At 41.0% G+C, this 26,943-nt stretch overlaps 2 protein-coding genes and 1 long non-coding RNA gene across 4 annotated transcripts in view; 1 reads left to right on the top strand and 2 right to left on the bottom strand.

Moving 5' to 3' along the window:
- Positions 1-19,879, bottom strand: part of LOC129179146 (uncharacterized) — a 104,475-nt gene extending 84,596 nt beyond the window's left edge. Inside the window, exons 1-4 of one of the 2 annotated variants that reach the window (XR_008569905.1) lie at positions 19,772-19,879; positions 19,569-19,686; positions 15,462-15,583; positions 15,237-15,347 (exon numbers count right to left, since the gene is read on the bottom strand). This is a non-coding gene — a long non-coding RNA (uncharacterized LOC129179146). Of the gene's footprint in view, positions 1-15,236; positions 15,348-15,461; positions 15,584-19,568 lie in introns of both variants that reach the window. The other variant, XR_008569904.1, reaches the window with a different exon arrangement.
- Positions 7,777-11,953, top strand: LOC129179145 (uncharacterized). The gene has a single exon (XM_054772026.1). The coding sequence runs from the start codon at positions 8,409-8,411 to the stop codon at positions 9,228-9,230; it is 822 nt and encodes a 273-aa protein (XP_054628001.1). The 5' UTR covers positions 7,777-8,408; the 3' UTR covers positions 9,231-11,953.
- Positions 19,880-21,079: 1,200 nt separating the features above from the next.
- slc12a4 (solute carrier family 12 member 4) overlaps positions 21,080-26,943 on the bottom strand; it is a 33,203-nt gene continuing 27,339 nt past the window's right edge. The window contains exons 20-27 of the mRNA XM_054772016.1: positions 26,037-26,205; positions 25,762-25,957; positions 25,379-25,548; positions 25,166-25,297; positions 23,682-23,789; positions 23,409-23,599; positions 22,104-22,237; positions 21,080-22,026 (exon numbers count right to left, since the gene is read on the bottom strand). Of these exons, the coding sequence (XP_054627991.1) occupies positions 21,935-22,026; positions 22,104-22,237; positions 23,409-23,599; positions 23,682-23,789; positions 25,166-25,297; positions 25,379-25,548; positions 25,762-25,957; positions 26,037-26,205 (1,192 nt within the window). The 3' untranslated portion in view covers positions 21,080-21,934. The remainder of the gene's footprint in view (positions 22,027-22,103; positions 22,238-23,408; positions 23,600-23,681; positions 23,790-25,165; positions 25,298-25,378; positions 25,549-25,761; positions 25,958-26,036; positions 26,206-26,943) is intronic.

Below are 26,943 nucleotides of genomic sequence, written 5' to 3'. Positions count from 1 at the left end.
CCACGCGGACGCTGTTTCATTCTACTTTGTTACAAACTTAACTTGAAAGAGTGGATGGTTAGAGCTGATACTTGCTCACTTGAACCAACCAATAGTGGTTTAAAAAAAAAAACTGATTCACAATTCAAAGTTAAACTTTTTCACTTACACATACACAAATGCAATCTCAGAGAATTTGGGAGTCATTTTGTCATAATAATGTCATCATAATAAGCCACACATTCAATGATAGCTAACATTAGCAGCTAAACTTTGCCAAATCACTACCATTAGTTAACAGCAAACATAACTTACTGTATGCATGTGAGTGTGTGTTATATGGGGGGTGCCTTGCAATGCCAGTGCAGTAAGAGGGCGGGATGTAATGGTTGCAGCACATTCAAAAGTTAGCGCCCTCTAGGTAATACCTGACCAAGTTTTTATGATGGTGACAGCTTGATGGTGGAACGGATAATACAGCATTAATATTTACATTATTTCCTATGGCAAAAAATAGCTTAAAAATCCGAACAAATCTGACAGGGCAACCCTGGAATCAATTGTGTTTGGTCTGCCATATGACTTCCTGCATGATTTCATAGATTACGTTTGTTCTCTCTCTCTCCTATGTTGGAGTCTTGTGTCCATGAAACTTCTCTTTCGCATCTGCAATGCGGTGCAGAGGAAAAAGTCGCATCCAAAAGGAGCATGTGTGCGTGTGAACAGTTGGACAAGGGCACACAAAAAAAGGGCCGGGTGTCATTAAAGAAGAGAACGGGTGCACGAGTGACAGGAAAACATGACCTCGTATGTCATTTCATGGACGCATGAGTGACAGGAAAACATCTCATATATCATTTAGTGCTTTCATATAAAGTGTTGGTTTTTTTCCCCCCTCCCATTAAAATGTCCCAGTAAAAAATCAAATACACGACCATTTGCACCTCAAAGTGCTGTCACAGAGAAAAAGGCGAGGAGGGTCATCCACCCCCGCCTTTCCCCCTCAGCGCCGCCAAGCATCAACGTTATTAATGGCGTCATCATTTTTCCTTCACTCACTCTATTTCCCCCTCTGATAGTGCGGCCTGCTTCGTCGTGTTCTGCCATGTTTCTGTAATTGCTCCAACAGCCTTCCTTATGCTGAGCGTATACTTTTTTTTTCCCCTAGCGTGTGTGTGTGTGTGTGTGTGTGTGTGTGTGTGTCCCTATCCAGAGGCTGTGTGCATATGCAAGTGTGTGTGTATGTGTGTGTTGCGACCCCTCCTTCTCCTTCAACCAAGGGGCCGGCTGTGAATTTGTGGGGCAGAACCGAGCTGCAGGCGGGCGCCACACGGAGCGAAAATGAGCGCCTCCAGGCCGCCGTTGTTTGATGACCGTGAAAACACTTGCGGTTAACGTAAAGTGAGTGACCGGCTGTCGGGGGCGAGGCGACGACAAGCTTATGTGCAGCCCCGACGATGCAGCATAACAGCAACAACAACAGCTATATAACTAGACTCAGTCATGCACAAACACACACAAAAAAAATGACAACTGGAAAAAAAAAAAAAAAAAAAAAAAAAAGTATTTCTTCTAGTTAAAGCAATAATGATGTATGGAGTCATTTCAGCTTAAAGTGCTCATGACACCAAAACGCATGTTATTGTTATTTGTGCAATTAAAAATTACATCGAAAGGTGTATTTCCTATGTTAGACATGTGCTGAAATGCAGACTTTTGTTAAGTTTTGATGACTAAAAACAGTCTCTCCGGAGTCGTTAGCAGAATGTGGAAGTGGCGTCACACCCCTTACGCCCCCTCCATTGTTTCAATTGTTTTCGTGTGGAGGTGGCACATTTTTTTGTTGAAATTCTGTTATTATACATATTTTGATATTGTGTGGCAGGATATGGGGGTACCGGACCACCTAATTCAGGCGGTTTGGCTCACTGTATGACCGGTGTCAGTTTGGTTCACATTGCCAGCAATAAGTCGTACAGTTTCCAGTGAGGGTTGGACTCCGCCAGGGTTGGCCTTTGTCACAGATTTTGTTCATTACTTTTATGGACAGAATTTCTGTGTATTTACCAGAGCGTTGAGGGGTTCCAGTTTGGTGGCTGCAGGATTGGGTCTCGGCTTTTTGCAGATGATGTGGTCCTGCTGGCTTCATCGAGCCGTGACCTTCAACTCTCACTGGATCGGTTTGCAGCAGAGTGTGAAGCGGCCGGGATGAGAATCAGCGACTCCAAGTCCAAGTCCATGGTTCTCGCTCAGAATACGGTGGAGTGCCATCTCCAGGTCGAGGATGAGATCCTTCCCCAAGTGGAGGGGTTTTAAGTACATTGGGGTCTTGTTCACGAGTGAGGGAAGGATGGCACGTAAGATCAACGGGCAGGCTGGTGCAGCGTCTGCAGTGATGTGGACTCTGTATCGGTCCATTGCGGTGAAGAAGGAGATGAGCCGAAAGGCAAAGCTGTCAGTTTACCAGTCGATCTACATTCATATACCTCACCTATGGTCCTGAACTTTGGGTAGTGACCAAATGGACAAGATCGCTGGTACAAGCGGCTGAAATGAGTTTTCTCCGTTGGGTGGCTGGGCTCTCCCGTAGAAATAAGGTAAGAAGTACTATCATCCGGGAGAAGCTCGGAGTAGAAACGCTGCTCGTCCACATTCCGAGGAGCCAGATGAGGTGGCTTGGGCATCTGGTCAGGATACCTCCCGGACGCCTCCCTGGGGAGGTGTTAAGGGCATGTATGACCGGTAGGAGGGCTTGGAGAAGACCCAGGACACATTGGACTATTGACTATGGCCTGGGAACACCTCGGGTTCCGCCAGGAGGAGCTGGACAGAGTAGCCGGAGAGAGGGAAGCCTGGGCTTCCCTGATTAGGCTGCTGCACGTGCGACTTGTCCTCGGATAAGCAGAAGAAGACGGATGGCTGAATGGTTGTGTGGCAGGCTTTTGCTCAAACACTCGAGCAGAAGGATTAAGCTTGTTCACCTATGTATGTATGATATACCATAATGATATACCAAAATGAGTATGTTTCCGACTCACGACCATGTTCTTCAGGCCGCAAAGTCGCTGATGCTGACTCAGAAGTGCCTCTGCTGGTTAGAACCAAGCAGTGCACTTCATTTTCCTTCCAATTTCTTCGAGACTCGATTAATCGACAAACAATTCTGTCTGGAATTACACTCACGGAAAAAAATATTAGACCAGCCTTGTTTCTTCAGCTTCTTGTTCATTTTAATGCCTGAGACAACTAAAGGTACCTTTGTTTGGACAAATACAACAATGACAACAAAAATAGCTCATAAGAGTTAAATTTGTTGGCAGTACAATGCTAAAGCTATTCATGTAAGAACATGAAGTGATTTTGGTTATTGTCAAGAAAACCATGGAAGTTGACAGATATCAGCTCTTAAATTAAACTCTTATGAGCTACATTTGTTAATATCATCATTATATTTGTCCAAACAAATGTACCTTTAGTTGTAGCAGGCATTAAAATGGATCAATAAACTGAAGAAACAAGAGTGGTCTAATCATTTTTTCCATGACTATATTTTCAGGTTTCGCCTTTGTATTGTAAACATGCAATTTGCAATGAAAGCCCTGGTTGTGTGAGGGGGGAGTAAGGCGTCTAATATCTATATACTGTATCTTTAGTCCATGCTGTGTTCATGTGTCAAGGAGCTCGGTTTATAATTTCACTGATCATAACAGTCCAGAGTTTCATACTTTGCACTGTACTTCGTTCTCATGTGGATTATAAATTAGCTTTATATATTACAATTACCAACATTATTTCATTGCACTCTCATTTGTGAATTTATTAAGACTAACCGGACTTGTTGATAGGAGAACATGTTATTTTAGTTGACTGTTGGTCATGATTTTTTAAGGACTTGAGACATCCATCCATTTTCTATGCTGCTTATCCTAATTAGGGTCACGGTGGTATGCTGGAGCCTAACCCAGCTGACTTTGGGCGAAAGGCGAGGTACACCCTGGACTGGTCGCCAGCCAATCGCAGGGCACATGTAGACAAATACACGCTCATATTCATACCTTGGAATGTGGGAGGAAACCAGAGTACCCGGAGAAAACCCTCGCATGCACGAGGAGAACACGCAAACTCCACACATAAATGCCCAAACGGAGATTTGAAACCAGGTCTTCTCGATCTCCTTTCTGTGTGGCCAAAATGCTAACCACTAGGCCACAGTGCAGGGGGACTTGAGACAAAATGTTCAAAATGCATATGGCACTTGTTCTATAACTTCCATTGCATATTGCAGTATTTATTTTATTTTTAAAGTTTATTTGTGAAATATATCCAGTGGCATCACATTAAAAGAAGGGACCAGTGATTTACAGAATCGTGGATTTGGCCAATAAAAGCGCAATCTACTAATCTAAACTCAGAATCTCGTGGAAACTGACAATGGGAATTAAATGCTGTCATCTTGACGAGAAGGAACGTTTGTGTGGGGAAATATTTCCCCAACACACCGCTCAATCATGGCCGCATCCCCTCACGAACACTACCCTGCCTTTCATGAACTAAACATGTCAAAGCGGTGACGTAAAACACCAGCTAAGTTGGCAAAAAAAAAACTTTCAAAACTCATCTCTTACCCGTCACCTAGCGTGAGTGGAAGCTGGCTGGGATGGCCTCGTTTAGCAGAGCATGCAAGTGCGGCGGTGTTTGTGCAACTCGGGCTGTTTTACCACATTGGACAACTGACATAAAAAGCACACACTTAATGCTGGTAAAACAAGTAAAATGTAAAAAAAAAAAATAAATAATAATAATAATAATAATAATAATAATAATGAATTTGGAAAAATAAAACTAAATGGGGGGGTATTTCATCAGGACATAATGTGTTAATTCATTACACAAGATGTAACTTGACAGCTGAGGGAAGATATGCTGCCTATATCGGTATCGGTTGATATCGGTAGCAGAAATGTCGCAAAATCGGCGTATCAGATATCGTAAGGAAGCCAAATTAAGCATCTGTAATTATGACACATTATTAATTCCATTTTCATTATTTGCTATGGGGAATATGTATCCTGAATGCAAAGAAATCACAAATCTTAGTTGTGTGCTGTTCTCAACTTTGCTGATTGCTAAAATGATCAAACTCTATTTAATCCAATACGTGTCATAAAACCCAATTTGTGACTCGAGGAAGGAGACAAAACCTCTTATCGTTACTTTAACTACTAGCTGAGATGAGCCAAAAGCTTTGTCTGCTATTCTTTTGAGGACTGAATGTCAGCGATATGAGCCAAGGTCAGATGAAGTGAGGTGTAAGTGCTTGGAGCTCGCTACGAGGGCAACAACAGCTCTGCGGAGGAATTGTGAAAGAGTGAGTGACCAAGCGTGAGCGCCCACCGCTACCGCCGCCTCTCCCCGTCATTAAATGAAGCCACTTACAAGGAAAGAGGGGAGGGGGGAGGGGAGGGGGGGGAAACACTCTCCTCAAAAAGGTCAATACACAGCACTTTAGCAAAATCTTTTTTTGTTCACAAAGCTGTCTAGAGAATAGTTTTGTTTTTGCTCTCCAAAACAAAAAAAAACTAAAACACTGCAAGCAGCAAGTGTGTTCATCAATCACATTGCAGTGCAAACAGGTTCCCGACGTGACACGCAATAAACGACGGGCCAAAATGATGCGGTAAATACAGATGATTACAGAGCTGCCGTCATCATCAATTTAAAGCTCTCTGTGGTTAAATTAGACTTCTCTTACCCGCTGCCCTCCTTCTATACTGTTTTGCTCTCTTGATACACACGCACACACACACAGACACACTCACGCTTTATTACGCAGTGACATTACCACATCCCCGTAGGCAGCTGTGCATCTCTGTATGACTGATGAGAGTAATTTCCCCCAAACAACAGAATGATCACTTTGGTGGCGGGCGCTTAAAAACACTCCCTCCCTCCTTCTATCACACTATGTCTTCTTTTCAGCTTGGAAAAATAACAGCAAGCAACAAGAGAGATTTTTCCCCAACAATGGCAACACATCGATCAAACAATCATTTCTTCAACTGATTACTATCACATTCTAAATTATTTTCACATCGACTGCGTACACAAGTATTGAAACACACCTTTGAAAGTCAATTAATTCATCTATCAGTAGTTGGACTGGGCCATCAGTGTGCAATCTGCAGCCCGTGGGCCACCATACTACAAGCCCCTCCACCTACCCAAAAAGGTAAAACCACAAATACTCATAAAAAGGATCATACTGATGCAAATAAGTCTGAAAAATATTTTTGTTGTTGTTTAGCGATTTAGACGCCGCACAAAATGACTTCTCCCTGAGCAAGTCAGAGCTTTTCTTCCTGTCACTCACGCACACCAGTGACACAGCGATCCGCTGGTTAGCAAACAATGCTCCATATAACACACAAGTTAGCAAACAATGATGCTATTTTTCCTCTTATGACATAGTTGTAATATTTCTTCTTTAGACAAAATTATTGCTGTTTTTTCCCCATTTATTTAATTAGTATTATTATTATTATTATATTTATTATTTTCTTTTCGCATTGACGGTAAGAAGTATTTTATCGGTTAGCGTCAGATTAACCATGTTAATAAAAATAATACATTTACAAACTTGTTTTATTGCAACTTTTTCCTGCTTAAAAATGCACGCATTTAGTGTTGAGAAATATTATATGGCTCTCACAGAAATACATTTTGGAATATGTGGCCTTCATGGCTCTCTTGGCCAAAAAGGTTCCTGACCCCTGAATAGTAGAAAGTTATTGTCCAGCAAAACTGGTGAAACAATGAAGCTTGAGGATTTTGGAGTCGTCAGAATAGGGAGTGGAGGTGTAGAAGGTCAGCGAGGTGAGGTGGGGTGGGGGGAGTGAGCGTCAGGACATTTGAAGGTGACAAGGAGGGAGAAGCTCTCAGAAGATGGTTGAGGGATTCTCTCATTAGCATATTTCCAATATACTGTAAGAGGCGTAGGCTTGTAAATTATCCTCACATAGCCGCCTGGACACCATTGTTTACCACAAGATATACTTAGTAGAAGCTAGTTACGACTTGTCGGCCTCTGTCTTGGCCTTATAAGTTCAGCCCGAGTGGGCTGTCCTTACCTATTTTCCAATCTGTCAGTCACACCCACAAAAAAACAAATCCACCTGTCAACAGGGGAGCCTGGGCTGATTAGGGCCACGTTACAGCTGTCTGGGCCTGTCTGGGTGCAAGAAGCCAGCCAGCCAGCCAGGCAGCGCCCCCCGCTGGAGATGGAAAGCCCATTAAAGACCCTCATTTATCAATCAAACGAAAGACTGCCTCTGTACTCTTTTGTTGTGCATTGTGGTTTCATGACATTCTAAGGCGGTGGCTGAACCACGGAGCTATTAATGTTGCATTATGCAAATTCAAATGGCCGCAAACATCTCATAAGTTGCAGGCTAAGTGCACCGCAATTTAATGCCACTGACTTTCACTTGGCCCGCTGAAGGATGTTTTCAATTATGGCACTGCCTAATTTAATTCATTGTTTCAGGGCCCAAAATGCATTTTTTTTTCCTTTTATAAAAAGGTTGACTGAGCCCCTCTACCAGCACTCAGATTTAATCAGTCATGTACATTGAAGACTGGAATGTCCTCTAAAAGAGATTGACAAAGTTGCCGGGGATATGCGCAGCGCTCTTAAAGGGACACGGCAAGCTGGCATCAGGGGGAGCGCGTTCTCATCAAAAAGATGAAAAGCCCTGCGCCTTTAAGAGGGTTGCCTTCTCTTTCCCTCATGCCCCCCCACTCTCGGCCACGCAGACACTCCTCCTGTGAGCATTGGCGAGGCAGCTCCTGTCCCCTATGTCTCTTTGTGGGGAGCACAACAGACTTTTTCCCTCTTGCATCACTGGAGACGAAGCAGAGCTCCGGGGAGGCGGAAACCTCCAGGTGCGGAACTCCGAGGCAAAAGTCCAAAAGAGACGGCAAAATTCAGGAGCCGGAGCACAGAAAGACTCTTAAAAGAAACTACCGGATGGATTGGACTGGACTGCATCACTTTAAGGTGGAATCTTCTTTATAAGTTTTTGCATTCTCTTTGAAAAAGTTAGAGCAGCATATAAAATTCAGAGTGTTTGTTTTATATTTATCTGTCCCCCAGAGCACTTTCCTAACAGTCCCTCACTCTATGAAATGGAGATGCTCTTTAAAGAACATCATGAATGGTCTCGACAGTGTTTTTGATTCAGCAGCCGGGCGTTTATCTTAATTCGCCAGCTCTTTCTGAGGAGTCTGCATGAAAGACTGCATTGATATTGCTCTGGGGGGGGAATAACTTGTGAAACTTTAGAGCAAAAAAAAAAAAAAAAGGAAAAAAAGATATGGAGTTGAGTTACAAAAATCTGGATTTTTAGTGACGTTTTAAAAGGACAGGAGCAATGTTTACAGGGGACGGAGTGGTCAGCGGTCACTTCCTGACCGGTGGCGCCTTCAAGCCTCACCCTGGACTGGAAGTAAATACAACGATTCAAATGGAGATGGGGCAAGCCTTCGGGGCCTATCCTCCGTACCAGGCTCAAGTTTGCACCAATGTAAGCTTGCCCAAAGTGGCAAACAATGTATCAAGTACTTTTAAAGTGGTGCCACCCCTACCAGTCCCACCCCCTGCTCTCAAACTGGGGCAGGAAGGCTTCAAGAAAGTCTCCAGGACGGAGGAGAACAGTCCATGTCCCTTTCCCGGACTGGCCTCTGGGGTGCTGGAGATGCGGGTGAAAGAAGGGAGTAAGATCCGCAACCTGATGGGGTTCGCCATGGCGCGGATGCAAGGCGGAGATGCGAGCGGTGGATGTGGAGAAGCTGGCGGGTTGAGGCAAGTGGTCTTCACCGGGTCGGGTCGCGCCGTCACCAAGACCATCACCTGCGCCGAGATCATGAAGCGAAAAGTGGGCTCGTTACACCAGATGACCAAGCTGCAGTACAAGGTGGTGAAAGAGGTGTGGGAGAACACCGACGGGGGGACGTCAGAGATGACTGTGCACAGGACCGTACCCTCCATCAGCATCCTCCTCTCCAAAGATCCTCTGGACACCCGGGAGCCAGGCTACCAACCCCCAGAGACTCTGGGTGCATTGTGGGAGGAGAGGGAAGGCGGCACACAGTCAGCATTTAAGAGACCTCTCACACCTTCGCCGCTCAGCAGTTTCCCGCTGTGTAAGCGGGTGTGTTCTGGAGAGGGGGTCTCAGTCCTCCCCCCGCACTGACTGGACGTCAAACAGTGCATGGGGGGATTGGATCCGAAGAGTTCATTTGGAGCTGCCCTCCGCTCAAGCACAACGCTGAGACAATCAGAACAGTCACTCAGACAGAACAGTGCTTTCTCACAAGAATTAAGTACCAATTGCAGCCTTGGGAGGTCAGACCGGACTGGGATGTTTTAAAGCTTGCCTTCTGTACATACAGCTAGGGACCACAATTGTGATCTTGTCCGTGATACAAAACCTTAAACAGAATGACTTTACCTTTAAGCTAGAGAAAAAAAAGCCATGAACTGCAAAGTAACTGTTTTGCGCCCATAGAGCCACATTTTTGCGTAGAACCGAGACCACAAAGACAAACAGCTTAAAAGCCATTGATGATAAGACAAATGCAAAAACATGTCAATTTGTATTTGTCTGAATATTAAATGTTTTTCCCCTCCCCAATGAAAAAGCCTCCGCTATATTTTATCTATTCCTCGCATGGCTCAATTTGCAATTGAAAAGAAAACAGACGTGCCAACGCTGCACAAAGACAACAACATCAGTAAACTTGAGGTTGTAGCAGACAAATTCTCATAATATATCACACTGACCCAAATATAGGAGTATTTTTTTGTCTAGTCTGAAAAAGACAGATTTTCTTATAATTGGGGTCTTGAGATTTACACTGGCAAACGGGTTGTCACTCGAACGCCCAACACACCAGCAACCTGCAGCCGCGAAACAAGAAAAGCCTGCTAGACAGAAACGCCTCAAAAGTTGTTAGCAAATTAGCAAGCAACAGAGGAGGAGTTATGTTCATTTTAAGATACCGTGGAACCTCGGTTTGCACGCTTTTTGGTTATCGTCTAAAATTAGCGACACAATTTTGCCCCAGTCGGCTAGCATACAATATGGCGCGCGGCTTGTTGTGTTATTAATACATTGCGTGAGTCCAGCTGTGTTCTTAATGTATTTTTGTCATAAAACATCCTTGTTAGCAACCTATTGCTAATACATAAAATCCAGCTGTCACCTCTGCCGCCCGTCTATGATGTCATCAGTGGTTGACGCTATAGTTCTTTGCAAACTTAACACAGGCACACCACAAGTCACTGCTTTTCTTTCGATCACGGCTGCAAAATAACCCACGGTGGAGCCAAAGAAAGTCGCAAGTGCCTATTGAATTCAAGAAATAACTCGTAGTAAAACATTAGGGTGGTATCCGAGTGGATCTCACTGCCACATCGCCGTCTTTGTCAGCAATCGCGTCTTTGATCAAGGTAAAAGTGACGTTAAATGTTCACGTATCCCTTTCATTTGTCATTTACATACAATTGCTTAACACATGCAAAACTGCAATTGTAAAACTACAAAAACATGTTTTGCATAAACATTTTTGGCTTAACTTGGATTGACATATTTATGTGAAAAACTCGGACCTTCTGGAACGGATTAATGACGCTAACCAAGGTTCCACTGTAATGGTGATCAATGAAAGATGGTTATCAAATAACTAGCTCAGAAATAGGATATTCTTTTTTTTTGTAATTCCAGTTATTTCATAGACATTGAAAACGTGGTTTTGAAAGAGATTCTATTTGGCTCTGATTTCTTTTGTCTTCAACTTCTTCAAAAACGGTACTGAAAGAGGTGTGGTCGTCTATTTGGGTTGATACGGTCAATGCTGGGTTAGGGTTCTCTAACTTTCTAAAAATGGAAATGGCTCCTGACAGGAAAAAGGGCGAGCATCGACCTCCATCCTGTTAAAAACACACAGCCATTGATGATAAGACAAATGCATGTCATAATTTGAAATGTTTTCTTTTCCTCCGCTACGGAAAAGTCGGTGCTGTATTTCATCTATTCCCTCGCATGGCTGAATTTGCAAAGCCATGATTGAAAAGAAAACTGGCGTGCTGATCTCAGGATAAGGGCGACGGCAGCAGTAAACTTTTGGATGTAGCGTAGAAAAAGCTGATTTAATGACAAAGCTGTTGATAAGGCTGCTGACGCTCCTGAACTGGCCCAGCCTGGCAGAGGAGCTCCCGGGGGCAGAAATACAGGCAGCGATTATCATTAAGATAACAACATAACATCACACAAACACAGTGGAGGGAAGGATTAAAACTAAGGTTGACACTCTTTCTGCTGCAACACACTCCCAGCCTGCGGGCCTACATACATCCTTCAATGCAAATCAAATTATATTTCCTAAAAAGCTGCCTTAAAGAAAACAATACAATTGATTGTGAAAATGTTATCTTAATGAGTGCCTTCTTTTTCCACTTAATCCACCGTGCCTTTCGGGGATAATAACTGAGACAAGTGGAAGCTTTTTGCCATTGATCTTAATGAAAATCTGCAAACGCAGATGTCAGCATGCTTAAGTAAATTAATCAAAGTGACTGTGCAACTGCGGCAACAAAGGGAGGAAAAAAAAAACAAAAAGAAGGGCTGCATTTTAACACGGGATTGTCTTTCCTCACATTTCACAGAGCGGTCAGCGGACACTTGAACTAAACTTAATGATCATCTTTCCGGCACCCAAGGTTGAGAACAAAACGCCGCGAAGCGGGAAGCAAAACGGCGTGTCCTCGAGGCTACCGAGAAGGTTATCACTCCAGGGTCATTCCGTTATCACACAGTTAACAGCTTTTCATCCCGGAGCCTATAGGACAGTCGCTATGCAATGCAGGTCAAATTGATAAGTACGCAATTCCAAATCGACCTCCGTCTGAATTCTGGTGAGGAAGGGCGGGAGGGAGGGGGTAATTAGGGGGTAACGGCATAGCGTTAACGTGAGTGAGACTGCAGATAAAACATAGTGACAAAAGTATTATCCCGGAGCTAAATCCGATGTGGCTGCAAAGAAAATAGTGCGGCCGAGGTGTAGACAAAGTGCGTGATATGTTATTCCCAACCTTACGGCAATATTATTTGCTTTCAAATAGGCAGTCAAGATGAATTTAGAGAAAATGCAAGTCCCCTGACACACACACACACACACACACAAAAACCCACTATTTGTTTGTCCAGCTAGCACATAGTACTGCATATTTAAAAATAGCCCGCATTCCAGCTTTGTGTTATCGGTGACAAAGCCTATTATTGCTGTACATTCCGGATATTGAGCGCACCTAAATATAAGCCGCACTGTTTTTTGGGTTTTTTTTATATATGCAGTCATCCCCCTGTGATTGATTGGCGACCAATCCGGAGTGTACCCCACCTCTCGCCCGAAGTCAGCTGGGATAGGCTCCAGCATACCCGCAACCATAGTTAGGATAAGTGGCATACTTGTAGAAGATGGATGGATGGATGGATGGATTTGCAGTCATCCTTCGTTTATTGCAGTTAACTGGTTCCAGACCTGATAGGTCGAAGTAGTAATAAATAAATAATAAATAATAAATAAATTGAATATTTTCATAGATAGAACATAGGAAAAAAACACGCACACAGGCACGAACCTAAATGCTATGTTCTGTTAAATGTGATGATAAATAATATTAAAAATCTGTCTGGCTGACATGAACCAGATAGAACAAATGTCCAACATGTTAGCAACAGATGAACAAGGGCTATGGCTAATGAACAAAAACACCATTGTGCCAGTCCAGGCTCTCACAGCAGCGACGGCCAATCACACGCTACCAAAACACGTCTGAGCCAATAAATGAGCTTGTGGGCGGTTAAGCAGCTTGAGCAGCCATTTTCTGCTTGGTCCTAGTGCTTCATTAATCTCTTTTTCATATAGTTTGACGACCAAAACGGCCTTTTGATAAAGTGCAGATTTAAAAAGAGCGAGGAAAAAAAAGCCGACTTCACTACACATCTGAAACTAAAACCTGGAGCTCTGCCATCTAGTCATCAGTCAGCTACAGCTGTGGAAGACAGAGGTTTGATCATTTTGTTTTCCTTCAACACATCTGCTTACCTAGTATGGTGTAGCTGTTGGTATGTGAGTGTAATGTTGGCACTGTAGCTCACATAGCCATGCTAGTGTTGCTAATGTTTGTATCATCCTGTCCCTCTCCTTAAATGTTACCTTGCTGTATATGATATTGGATCTATTACGTTGTTACAGTGCATATTTAAAAAGTGGATAAGGTGGACAAGCACTTCTTGGACACACACACACACACACACACACACACACTGACAGGCGTGGACATACACAGTCCATTAGCATTAAAGCTACAGACACACAAAACACTTACTAAATTTACTATTTTTTTCTCATTTTTCAACTGTCTGTCTTCCAGCATCATGTTATTGGAGAAGGGGTGAAAAGAAATGTGTTCATGTTCTTTGTTGTTGATACAACATTGGGTTTTGCACCTTGTCTTCACACTTAATGTGTCATTTTGTTAAAAGCATTAGTACTCAATTACATTTGTAAAATAAAAAAGGGACAGAATTTTTCTCGGCATACACTGCGAGAGCCAGATAGTATCATTAGAAAATATAAAACAAAAGGATTACTATGGAGTTATACACCACAAGTCCTTTAAACATCGGCAGTTAGCGACGGTTAGCTGGGCTTGCTAGCTCGTTTCATTGAACAAATCCCAAGCCATCTTGTTCTTGTGCCCAAGCTGTGTGGTCAGCAAGGCTATAAAATAGTTCAAAACTCGACTCGCATGTTTGAGCCTTGTATGTCCTTTTTCTCAACAGAAAGGGATGTATATTTTGTAATCCAGTCTCTGGTAAAAGTCCATTGTACTTTTCATCCAGTCGGCCAGTGAACGCAGCACGCACACCGGCATCATTGCAATGAAACAACAAACCCGTCTTCTTTTAATGTATCCATGTAACAATATGTTTATTATTGTGGCTGTAATTAGCAGTGCTTTTTCCCCTCTTATTTCAGAAGACTGACCGGCCATAGTGCAACCTTGTGTGTTTACGAAGCCACAAAAAAATAAAAAAAAATAAAAAAGGCGCATGCAATGAATGCCAATGAGTTCATTTTTGAAGTTAACATAATGAAAGTGTCGGCAATGCTTTCACCGCCGCGGATGAGAGTGAGGTCTTGCGCACTGGCGTGGGAGTTCGCTATCTCACAGCCTCCAGATGGCTCCGTCGTCTCTTATCTAGAAGAATGGGGTGCTGCCTCAATTTTTCAAGCTGCCTTATCTGGGAATCCTTTAAATTTAATATTTACCACGGCCTATGTTTTGTGCCTGGCGCAGGCCCTCTCAAGTCCTCTTGTTGTTTTTTTTATTATTATTCTTCGTCAAGTAAGGAGGACAATGATTGATCACGGGTTGGCGGTGAGAGAAGGTTGCGGGAACAATGGAGAGATGCACCTTACATACAAACCAAGTAAGCAAGTAACGGACCTTCACTGAATGTCAGGAATGAAGTGGTTTCAATTATTACTATACTGCAGAGGCATTCAACTGGTAGGCGCCGGTTCACTTCAAAACTTGTCATATAGAGCGGTGATTCGCAACTGGTGGGTCGGGACCCAAAAGTGGGTAACGGATCTATTGTGAGTGTGTCATCCAAGTATGTGATATACAACCAATGTCTGACTTGTTTTTTTATTCTGAAGTAAAATTGGGCAATGTTTTAGTCATTTACCTCATTGGTATATACTCACTGCACAGTAATAGGTGAAATACAGTGCTCCCTCATCTATCGCAGTTCCCAAAATAGCCTGCAATAAGTGAAATCCGTGAAGTAGCTCACTTAATTTCTTTACAATTATACATGTTTTGTGGCTGTAAAACCCCTCACCATACATTTTATACATGTTTCTCTCTTGTTTAAACACTCTTTAAGTTCAAACCTTTGCTCGAATTTGAAAAAATTCATAAATTAGTCATAAATTCCTCTACGATGCACTTTGTCCACATAATTATGAGTATTAATGTTTTGGCAATTTTAAAACATTTGCTTGGTTTGACTAGCATAAAAGTGGGTCACGGCTTGCTGACCACCGGAAAATGTGAGAACCCCGATATAGAGCATTTTTGACTAGCGTTTTTGCAGTTGGTCCTTAAAAACAGCAGAGCTCACCTGTCATATTGAGGATCTTTGATGAGGGCGTTTTCAATGTGGTTAAAAGCAGCAGAGCTTTCTCAACTGGTGGGGTCGTGGCGCCGTTTTTAGTGGGTTGCGGGTCTTTGCCTGGTGAAAAAAAAAGAGGTCATGACCCAATGTCCTTGAATGTACCTTGCATTCTTGACTGTGTCATTTGCTTGCTACGCCACCACGAGGTGTGTAATGGTTACAGCACCTTACCTTAAGATATCTGAGAAGTCGGAGTTGAAAAATGTCCTCAATTTGGGGCGCCGTTGGTCACTGAGGGGTGATGGTGGGTGATGCAGCCAAACCAGTTGAGAACCACAGATCTTGAAGAGGATCTTTAAGCAGAGTTTCCACAGTAGGTCCTTGAAAACAGTCATATACAGTAGAGCAAGGGTCTCCAACCACAAGGCTGTGAGCCACGGAGAACTTTCAGGAGCAATTATTTTTTTAAAGTAACGACTTCAAATTTTATGCAAATGAATGTAAACTTTGGAAATAAGGATGATTCTTTTATTTTGTTTCACTGTGTTCTGTGGCGACCCGTCCCACTGTGTTCGACGGACGTTGAAGGCACCATAATTGTGTGCGCGTCTTTGACGCGGCAGTTTTTCCTGTTCTTCTTTGACCTCATCCTTGTTGCCAAATGCTGATCATGTGTGTGAATGCATAAAAGGTAAGACCTGAAGAAGCTATTAGGTCTGTTTTGAGTGCTAACGTGCACATTTGTTTGTTGCAAAACCTCAAGTTAATTCACGCTATCTCAATACAGTCACCCACACACCAAACAATGATGTTATGTTATAATCGCTCTGAAGAACAAACTCCAGGCGCGTATTCATTCTGTGCTTTTAATTTGATGTTGTGCCTGTCTGTGCGAGAGCGTGTTGTAAAGCCTTTCTGACACCTTAAAGGTCGCACTAGACAGTCAAGTTGACAGCTCAGGCTTTTAGCTTGATGGCGATGCTCTCAACTCTCACACGGTGGACAACCGCAATTCAGCATTCCTGGCCTCGCAAATTTGCGGATTATTTGTCCAATATATTCAAAACCCAATTCCAGTGAAGTTGGGATGATGTGTAAATTGTAAATAAACAGAATAAAATGATTTGCTAATTATTTTTCAACCTATATTCAATTGAATACACTACAAAGACACAATATTTAATGTTCAAACTGGGCATCTTTGTTATTTTTTGCAAATATTGGCTCGTTTGGAATTTGATGCCTGCAACATGTTCCAAAAAAGGTTGGGACAGGTGGCAAAGAAGACTGAGAAAGTTGAGGAATGGTCATCAAACACCTATTTGGAACATCCCACAGGTGAACAGGCTAATTGGGAACAGGTGGGTGCCATGGCTAAAAGGAGCTTCCCTGAAATGCTCAGTCATTCACAAACAAGGATGGGGCAAGGTTCACCACTTTGTGAACAACTGGGCGAGCGAATAATCGAATAGTTTAAGAACAAAATGTTTCTCAACATGCAATTGCAAGGAATTTGGGGATTTCATCATCTGCAGTCCGTAATATCATCAAAAGGTTCGGAGTAATAATTTATGAAACCAAAATAGTAAAAGTATAAAATGTAAAGCATACACGTAACGACGTAATGATGTGATCTCAGTGCAAGATGACTGTGTCCCGGCATGGCTACCGCGCAATTACCATGCACGACCGCTAGCCGCTTTAAAAGGGAAATGTATGTTAAGTCAGATGACCAAGCTAAAGGCTAAACCGTGACTTTGATTACATTGGTTCTACCAATCACCTTTCATTATCATTCATTACTGGTAAGTATCTATACATTTTATCATTTCAACTGTTTAACTCATTCAGTTATACGTTTTTATAAACCCGAATGCACAATCCCAACAACGTATTTATACTGCATGTCTTTTACACACCATCCAAAAACAGGTGATGACGCAACTCTCCACTAATGTATTTCACTTCAGAGCAATTTTAAGTCATAAAAACGGCCACAAGGTGGCAGAAGTGCATTAGATAAGAGCTCGGCAGAGATCATGTGAATGAAAGATTCACACATGACAGCAAGGAGGAAGTGAAAGAGCGTGGACGAGTGTAGCATCCAGAAGGTTATGCATTGTAGGGAAATTTTAACACATGCACGCACAATCACACACACGCAGCTCATACATAGTTCAGTTCCAAATGTGAAAATTGTAACTAGTCACGGTGGTATATTTGTAAATAAATTGTTATTTTGATTTAAAGCAACCCCTTTTTTGTGTTGCTTATGTTGGTATAGTTTAGATATTTCAGCTGTCGCAAAAGCAGAACATATTTGTGTCAAAGTGGAAGTTATGCTTGAAATGTATCTTTTCACAAAAAGCTGGTTTTTCTCCCTTTTCTAGTCGGGAACTGATTTTCCTGAAATTTACCAACGTTCTACTGCTCATTACTAAAGAACAGAAAAAACATAGAAACAAACTTGATGAGAGTTTAATCTTTCTTATGGTAAGGTCTATGTTTATATAGCCATCGAACATATTATTATGTGTGCCTTGAAAGATCAGTCAAAATAGTGTAAACTGGCCAGTACTGGAGGGGTTGTCTTTTGAAAAATGGCTGGGACTGAGTGAGTTAATAAGTGTGTGAGGCGGAGTTTGAGTTTAAACCTGGATTGCGCTTCTATGCATTTAGCTCGTTAGCTTCCTTCGTCGCAAGCGAACAGCAAGTCACTTTTACGACAACTGTTGTTCAGAAATCAAAGGAGAACGTCAACGTCAAGCTAGCAGGAGGGTTTGTAGGGGGAGGAGCGAGCTGGCGTACCATACGGAGGCACCTCGATGCAGCGGCATATTCCAGGCTTTATGAGCATGTCAAAAGTAGACGTTTTTATAGGCATCTCCATTACTTGCGTTTATTTGCTATTCGCAGGGGTGAGGTATAAATTTGAAGGTATGACAGTCTTGTGTTGAAATTAAATACAAAATAAGCACTGGCGAATGGAGAAGCTCAGCCCCCCAGTCCTTAGCTTTCAGAAAATGTGGCCCGTAGACCAATTCAGCTGAATAGCTCTGGTCTATTGTTTCCCTGTGCAGTGTACACAAGAGGTTAAGAGAACACTTAAGCAGCCATTGAAACGTCTTATTGTAATGTGGACTATCTGCATAAACAAGCAGCTGCTCCCTGGCAAAGTGTCTGCAAATGAAGGCTCTTTTCATTTTGTTGACAAAAAAAGCCTCCATGTTGGATTAATCAGTGCGTCTGAGAGCGTAATTGTAGTGTTGGTGTCAAAAGCTGGAAAAGCAGATAATGAACACATGACCACAAGGCTGCCAACAGAAGAAATGACAAGTTTGGGGCCCCGAAAACAAAGTAGGAAAAGTGCAGTCAGCATTATTTACACTAAAGCCGTGCAAGGAGATGAAGACTCATTGTGTTTAAACTCAATAAATAGCCGCTTATCATCCAAACGTGAACTTTTACTAGAACATGGAAGCAATTTGAGGTTAATAATGAAAATTATGGAGCCCGACTGTCAAATTGCATGCAGTTAGTTTTATGGCTGTTAAAAGATTAGTTGTGTATTGCTGCCCTCTGGTGGAAACGTCGAGTCTAAATAAACGAGCTACAGTACCTGTATATCACGTGTCAAACTCGTGCCATGGAGGGCCAAGACACTGCATGTTTTCTCTCCAACCACTTTCTTCCGCAGGTGATTTATTTGATGAGCTGCTTCTCTCTAACTGAAGGAGGTGTTGATCATTAAAATCACCTGCTTTCGTGACCGGCTGGAAAGAAAACCTGCATTGTCTCGGCCCCTCCATGGCAATGACTTTGACACCCCTGCAGTATATGATTAAATGGTGTTGGCGATTTGGAATATTATATCTTTTTAAACTACATGCTCAGAAGGTTAGGGGTCTATAAATACAGAAGAAAGCTGTGGGTTGTCCATTTAATATTGTACAAACAAAGAAAGATTTTTTTTAAATGTATTAGTTATTGTATTGTATTTTATTTTATATGACAATGGAAAACATATTTGAACATTTATATGAAAATAAATAACATTTTTACAAAAGTTTTTTTTTTTTTTTTTTTTTTTTTTTAAATGCCGGCTCCTGTCCATTTCCCAGAGGCGGCCCCCACAGCCGATTCGTTCACGACCGACACAACACTAGTTTACGCTGCACTTTCACGAGATCATCGGGAATATTCAGTTGCTCTGCAATACTGTATACAACAATACAATAGTACAATTCTTTATAATATATATATATATATATATATATATATATATATATATATATATATATATATATATATATATATATAAATGTGGATTTTACTTACGTCACACCTTGCCACACTTTTCCACGGTCAACTTCTTCTGGGTCGAACTTCCGACTTGCAGTCATCTGAGGCGCAGTATCAAAACAGCCGTCCCAGAATCTGATGCGGCGAATGGCGTCTTTTGGAGAAACAAACACAAAACCGACACAAACTGTAACACTCACGTAAAAGTCTCTACAATTTACCCGAGTTGAAGATAATACATTTTGATTTTGTGTGGAAAACATGAGAATATTCGTTGCTTTCTCTGCAGCTGGGTAGCAATTCCACAATTAACCCACATCTATCGACGAGATTCAAAAGTCACCGCTCATTTCCGGTCACCTGATGCCGTTTTATTATATGTGTATATTAGGGCTGTCAAAATGAACGCCGTAACGGAAATTCCCTTTAATGCCACTATTTATTTATGTAATTTTATGTAATGATTTTAGATTGATTTTATGTTTTAAGAAATAATTTTAGAAAGTGCTTTTATGAATTGTGCTCTATAAATAAACTTGCCTTGCCTTACGAGCTCCTAGTTACAAGCAGGCATAGCCAAGGACAGCTGACATTTGGGGGCTTGTGTCAACGTGACCATGACACAAGAGGAGAATGGCTCTAAATAGCATGAGCAGCATGCTAGCTAGTCACCAGAAAAGATTTTCAACACATCAGCAAAACCTACATTATAGCAATCTAATTCAACTTATTATGTATTGTGTAAAACTATGACAGGAACATCAACATAAAACCACTAAATGAATACAGACCTGGAGCCTGGAGTTTGTTTTTCAGAGAGATGCACAGCACAAATATGCACATTAGCACTCATTACCGTCATCAAATATTACTTTTATGCATTCCCACATAGTATCAGCCTTTGGGACCAAATATGAGGTGAGAGAAAAAGAGTAAAGAGGAGAAAGTTTGATGGTGTGTTCAAGGACCATTGAACTGTATATTATTTTCTGAATAACAGAATGGCCCATATTTCCAAAATGTATGTCCCTTTACATACAATTTGATGTAGTTATTTACAAATTCACATTTTCATTTTTTAAGTGTTTTTTTTTTTTTTAAATCATTGTGCCTAAACGTTTCCCGCGCCCTGTGGTTGGGGGCCCCTGCCTTACAACATGCTTGGCGATATGATGTGCTCTTTTACACATTTGAAAATACAAAATGCCACTTTTATGGAATTGGCTTCTTTATATTATTATGTAAGATTAATTAATGTCTATTGTCTACATCAAGAAAAAGTAACTGTTGAATCATATCAAATCGAATCATTTTTACATTGTATCGAATCGTTCTGTTTTTAAAATGTATCATGTTTGAATCGTATCGTAACCCATGTATCGAGAAGCGTATCGAATCGTTTACCATAAAGAGTTACATCCCTACATATTATACATAAAAACTTGTGTGATTGAGTTAACAGACAAAATGTGATTAATCACAAATAACAATTAAATATTAGTCATAATATATATGTATTTATTTTATAATAAAAATAAGAAAAACTGTTTTGTACATAAAATAATTTATTCAAATGACTCAAGTCATCATTTCACACAGTCACAAATATGTAAAAAAAAAAAAAGTAAAGCTTAGTTACTCTAAAAAATAACAATACAGCTTTTTTTTAAAGTTAGAACTGCCCACATGAATTTATAAAATAAAGGTTGCTACACATTGGTGGATGTAAATTGTGGCCAACAATACTGCTTTAAAAGACAAAATAATACAACTAAAATACCAAAAAACATATAAACTATATCATTTTTTCTTTGAATAAATTCACTAAATTGAAATGAGTTAAAAACAGAAGCAAAGACAAGTTCCTAGCGTTGCTTGAGCTGAATAACTGCACATTACAATTTGACTTCCGTAATCCGTTCCGTGTCAAGCAAACATTTGTTTTTAAAGATCTTCTAATAACAGAAAGACCCAGTGGTTCCCTACACCATTTGTACATATTTACAGAAAAAAATAAGACGTGCAAACATTCGATAAAAAAAATGTCACTGGCAAAAAAAAACATCAGTAAATCCCGAAAAGAAATAAACTGAAATTTGTAGCATGCACATTTACAAAACGCTTGTAACGTAAGGTTGAAGGGGACATGTGAAAAGTGACAAATAATAAATAAATAAATAATATCGTCCCATATTCGCCTTACAATCGCAAGAGCCGTAACAAATCCCCATCAGAAAATAAACAAAAACCCTCCTGTTGTTGCTCTAAAATGTCTGCTCGTGTATTTGAACACTGAAGTCAAATTCATGACATAAAAAAAAATAACGACTTGAAATGCTTTGAAACATTTTGATGCTAGAGCACATAAAGCTTTCAGGTGGAATGTACAGTAACTCTTTTGGTCATGAGTAGATGGTGATGACCTCTCGACCCCCTCCTCGGACGAGCAGCACTCTTTCCAAACCTTCGGTCAAAACCTCCAGAAACTCCATATCTGAGAAAGGAAAAGGTGAAGGGAAAAAAACCCCTGAACACACATATGGGTGTATGGAGAAAAAAAAGAAAGGATACAGTTCTCGTCTCCGTCTGCGTCGCGAGGCGGCCCTGGCATGTTGAGGAGCACCAGGCGAGCATCGTGGGACCGGTTTACGATCACCTCGTTCAGCTTGACGGCCGTGTGCATCCGCCGCACGTTGGACTGGTCCCTGGAGAGCAGGAAAATAGCACACAAAATCAGCAAAATAATCAGTTATCATTACATATAATGATTGGCATAGGTATTATTTGAATTCACTAGGATGTCATCCTTAGAAATATAATGACAATGTTTTTTGTTTTTTTTATTTAAAAAAAGGCTCATAATGTCATTTTAATATAATTTGATTTGATTTACTAAAAAATACATATAAGGTGTGTAACAAAAATAAAATATATATTAAATAATTTGAAAGAAATTAAATTTTCTGTGTATAAATATAATAGCATTATTTTAAAGTTACAATAAAGTTAAAGTAAAAAAAAAAAATCTGTAAAATACGTATTAAATAATAGTGTTTTCTTTTCTGTGTAAAAATATAACGTCAATGTTTTAAAAAAATATTTAAAAGGCTCATAATGTAATGTAGTTGGAAATTTAGTTTGATTTATTTAAAAAATTACACTTTCTCTTTATAAGTTTAAATACATTTTCTGTGTATAAATATGAAGTTTAAAAGAAATAAAAAGTCTCACAATGTAATTTTAATCTAATTTAATTGAATGTAAAAAAAAAAAATATATATATATATATAATAAACAGTGTAAGAAAAAATAAAATATATAAATAATTTATATATAATATTATATAAACAATTTACAAAATATTACATGTTATGTTTATAAATATGATACATTGATTTAAAATTACAAAAAAGTTAAAAGTAAAAAAGGTAAAAATTTAATGGCATTTCAATAATTAGAAAAAAAAATAAATATGTTTAAACAAAGTTTGTTTTTTTTAAAAAAAGAACTTAAAATAGCTCATAATGTCATTTAGTCGTAATTTAATTTGCATTATCATAAAAATAGTGTAAGATAAAAAATAAAGTATTTATTAAATAAATGCAAATGTACGTGAAAAAAATAGTCAACATAAAACAAAAAAGGAGGTAGTTTAATGTGACAATTACAAATGTATTAAATAATTGTATTTAATTTTCTGGGGTTAAAATGCGCCTTACCTGGCCTTACCCGCCTAAATGGTTGAAGGTTAAATTAGTGATACAGCGCAACACAGCTGTGACTAAAAGACTGCTAAAAGGAATGTACCGTACTACATACTTGTAGTAGGACTATGTCACTGGGTCACATGACTGAACAGCAGCAAATGGGACTCACGGTTTAAGGCTCATCAGTTCTCTGAAGTTTTCCGGCGCATTGTTTCTGTTCCTCTTCTCGGCCTCGCACCTCTCCTTCGTCCACGTCATCTGGATCTTCTCGGGCGGAGGAGTCTCCACCGACTCCTCCTCCTCGTCTGAGTACAGACTGCCCATTCGCACCAGCGAGTGTCTGTCCTTCACCAGCTGGGCCTGCGATGCAAACAGCAGGTCAAAATAACACACATCGGATTCCACTTCTCCACCCTGGCCTTCATATGTTCTTCTGCGTTACCTCTCGCTGCCTCTCTGCAGTGGACAGCCGCATCTGCCTCAGCATCTGAGACCTCTGCTCCATCATTAGCGTGCGCTCGTACGTGTACGCCGAGATGTCGCTGTCATGCTGAAACGCAAAAACGCAACAATTCACCTGCAGTCACTTCTTGTTCAGAGTGGGGGAAATATGGATGTCAAGTTCAAAGCACCATCAGACCGCTGCACTCAATAGACCTCCGTTGGAAGGATTTGACTTTTTCTTTGGCTTTCTTATAGCTTTTTATTTTGCTACAGTTACTCCAAAGAAGGACGACCCTCAACAATGGCTGTTGAAAGGGCTCTATCCTTCTCATTGCTGGGTCTTTTAAAATGATATTCAATCCCAGCAGGGCACTATACGTTTATATAAATAAAATACTCCATACATATCAAGTTTTGTACACGGTAAATCTGCATTCTTCTCTTCTTGACTAACATGCTTGGATTCCGCAGCCTCCTCCCAGACCGCGCCTACTCTGTACATCTGTCTTTTGTTTATGTTATTCAATTTTGTTTTCTATTTTTATTTCAAATGTCAATACACAGCAGGCCTATAAGATTAGCATCATTTATCATTTTTTTGGCATTGTTGTCTTCTTAAAAATCAGTATAGTTTATTATTGTGACTTTTTGTTATTACCGTAAATTCCGGTGTATAAGCTACTACTTTTTTACTACCCTGCGGCTTATGCAGCGGTGCAGCTAAATTATTGCTAAATTCTAACCTCATCACATCTCCTTTGCTTAAGAACTACTAATACTACTAATAGTTTAACTACTAATTGTTTAACTACTGTGCCGCTCACGAGTCCGTGGGGGAACGGTAGCTCTTTCTCTGGCAGGAGCCAATTACGAGCTATCAGTGCGCTCACAACGAGCTTGTCAATCCATCGGAAAACAGTCTGACCCACGGTGTCATCTTACTAAGAATATTTTACTAACAACACTTAAACTCATCACACAGCCATTTAACACTCAAAAGGTATACCTCGGCAATATACAAACATGTACCAATACAAGTTTGAAATTAAACAAACAACTCTATAAAGTTTTTCCATAATGCATTGCATCTGAGCAACGCATTCATTGGGGCGCTGCAATGACGTCAGCCTCCCTCTGGGTTCTGGGCTCCGGGCCCTGTGGCTCCCTCTGGTGGACAGAGGCAGCATTGCAGCGCCATCCACTATTTTCTATGCTGCCTGTCCCCAAAGAAAAGCTTTGCTCAAACAAGATGCATTATAGGAAAACTTTAAAATGTTAATTTCATTTGCACTACTTCTGGTGACATCTAGACATTCTAGTTATGAGAACTGTACATTGAAAGCATGACCAAAAATGATCACAAACTAACTATCCGGTAAAAGTAAATAAAATGTGAACATGTTAAAAACAAAAATCACTTTCTTTCCCCCCAATATTCCCTGATTGTGTTTCTCCAGGAAGTAAGTTGCAATCATCTCCTACCATCTCCACCACTTCCACTTCGGCCTCAATCCTCAGCTGGTAGAGGAACGTGGCTAAGTCTTTCTTCATCTGGATGCTGTTATCGTCCATCTGGGCTACAGTGAAGATACGCATTCTGCACTTTCGCCACACCTGGAAAGCAAATAAAACCAAAAACAATATCCATGATTGAGCTCATATCTGTGCAGTGAAGGTACAGTATATGAGGTATACTTTGTGTTGCTTGAGCAGGAAAGGCAGCAGCATGAGCATCCCCCCATCGTGGACGATCCACCACACGTCGATGCTGCCATCGGTGAAGCGCTCGTGGTTGCTCGGGTAGAACGACACGTTTTTAGGGACCATTAGGGCCAGGTGGGCCGCGGTGGTGCAACGAACTGTGTCTGAGTGCAGAAGACAACATTATTTACTGTTGAACGGAACCATAGTGCAATTGTCGCATTGACTAAAATAGGTCGTCTTGTAGTCGTGGTCTACACGTATTTACATTTAAAACAATGAGTCGGAGCTTGTCTGCCTGTCACTCACACACACTAGTGACCAGGAGAGATGCGAAACCAAATGTCCAATGGCTAGTATGGGATTCAATGTCTCACTGATAAAGGTCTTCCATGCTCGTGGGTCCTCGCTTTGCCTCCAACCGTACGGCCAGCCCATCACCACCGTGTTGTGCTTCATGCCCCCAAGACCGCAGGACTGGATCAGGTGAACGATGCCTTCCCGCACCTTGGACGCCACCACGACTTGGCAGAAACCCTTGACCCTCTCGATATCCATCATGTTCTTGATGGTCTGGAATAAATATACACAAATAAACCCCTTTTATTACCAATAAACTGTCATTATACTGTTGAGAAATGACTGAATTTACCTGTTCTGCCGCCTGCAGTTCCCCATAGCTTTCCAGGAAGTTCCCTTGGATGACAGATCCCACTATGGTCAGCCCCTTCCCTGCCTTCAGCTGCGAGGCAAAGGTCAAGAGTCGCGGATATTTGACGTGGAGATCCTCATCCAGCTTGGACAGCACCAACAGCTGAGGTCTAAGGTTGTGCACAGTCAAAAGGGAATAGTTAGTTGTTTGTACCCCGGGGTGTCCAAACGTTTTCCACCGAGGGCCACATCCTGAGAAATGAAAGGATGCAAGGGCCAGCTTTGATATTTGTACACCATCACATGTAGATATGCTAAAACGTTATTTATAGTTCAAGAAAAGACTGCAGCTCAGCTTTGTGCTTTACTTGAAAAAGCGCATGATGAGTATGAACTTCGGGCTTTGCTCTTTTTCCCCCATTTTTGCTCTTGTTTTTTGTTTTTTTGTCCAGATGTTTCCACTTTCTTCTCAAATAATCTCTGTGTGACTTTATTCCCATAATATTATACATTTTTCCAATCTAATTTTATTTAGATAGTTACTGTGGCTGGTGAGGCTCGCTGGGGCACGGGGAAGGCGAGGAGGACGTGTCGGAGGCCATACTAACGCCAGAGCAGCGTCAGGCCTTGAGTAAAATGTCAGTGTTTGTTTGTGATAGCTCGTTAGATAATTTTTTTTTTTTTTAAATAACAATATTTACAAATTAGATTGCATGTTGGTGTGAATAAACATTGTGATTTTTTTGTTGTTGCGCCGCCTTAATCCCCTCTGTTGCAACGTTTATACATTTTTCATATATGCCAACAATTTGGTCCCACTGACTCCCATTATAACCACATATTTCTGAATATTCTGTAATCCTGACAAATAATGCTTTTCTTAAATCTTTGCCTCTACCTTCAAAATA

This window comes from Dunckerocampus dactyliophorus, chromosome 3 (assembly GCF_027744805.1).
Source record: "Dunckerocampus dactyliophorus isolate RoL2022-P2 chromosome 3, RoL_Ddac_1.1, whole genome shotgun sequence".
Classification (NCBI taxonomy): Eukaryota; Metazoa; Chordata; class Actinopteri; order Syngnathiformes; family Syngnathidae; genus Dunckerocampus; species Dunckerocampus dactyliophorus.
Note: the sequence above shows the minus strand (reverse complement) of the source record. Positions and strands in the feature narration are given on the sequence as shown.

Coding starts and splice junctions, on each gene's coding strand:
- LOC129179145 (XM_054772026.1), top strand. CDS start 8,409: ATGTTTACAGGGGACGGAGTGGTCAGCGGTCACTTCCTGACCGGTGGC.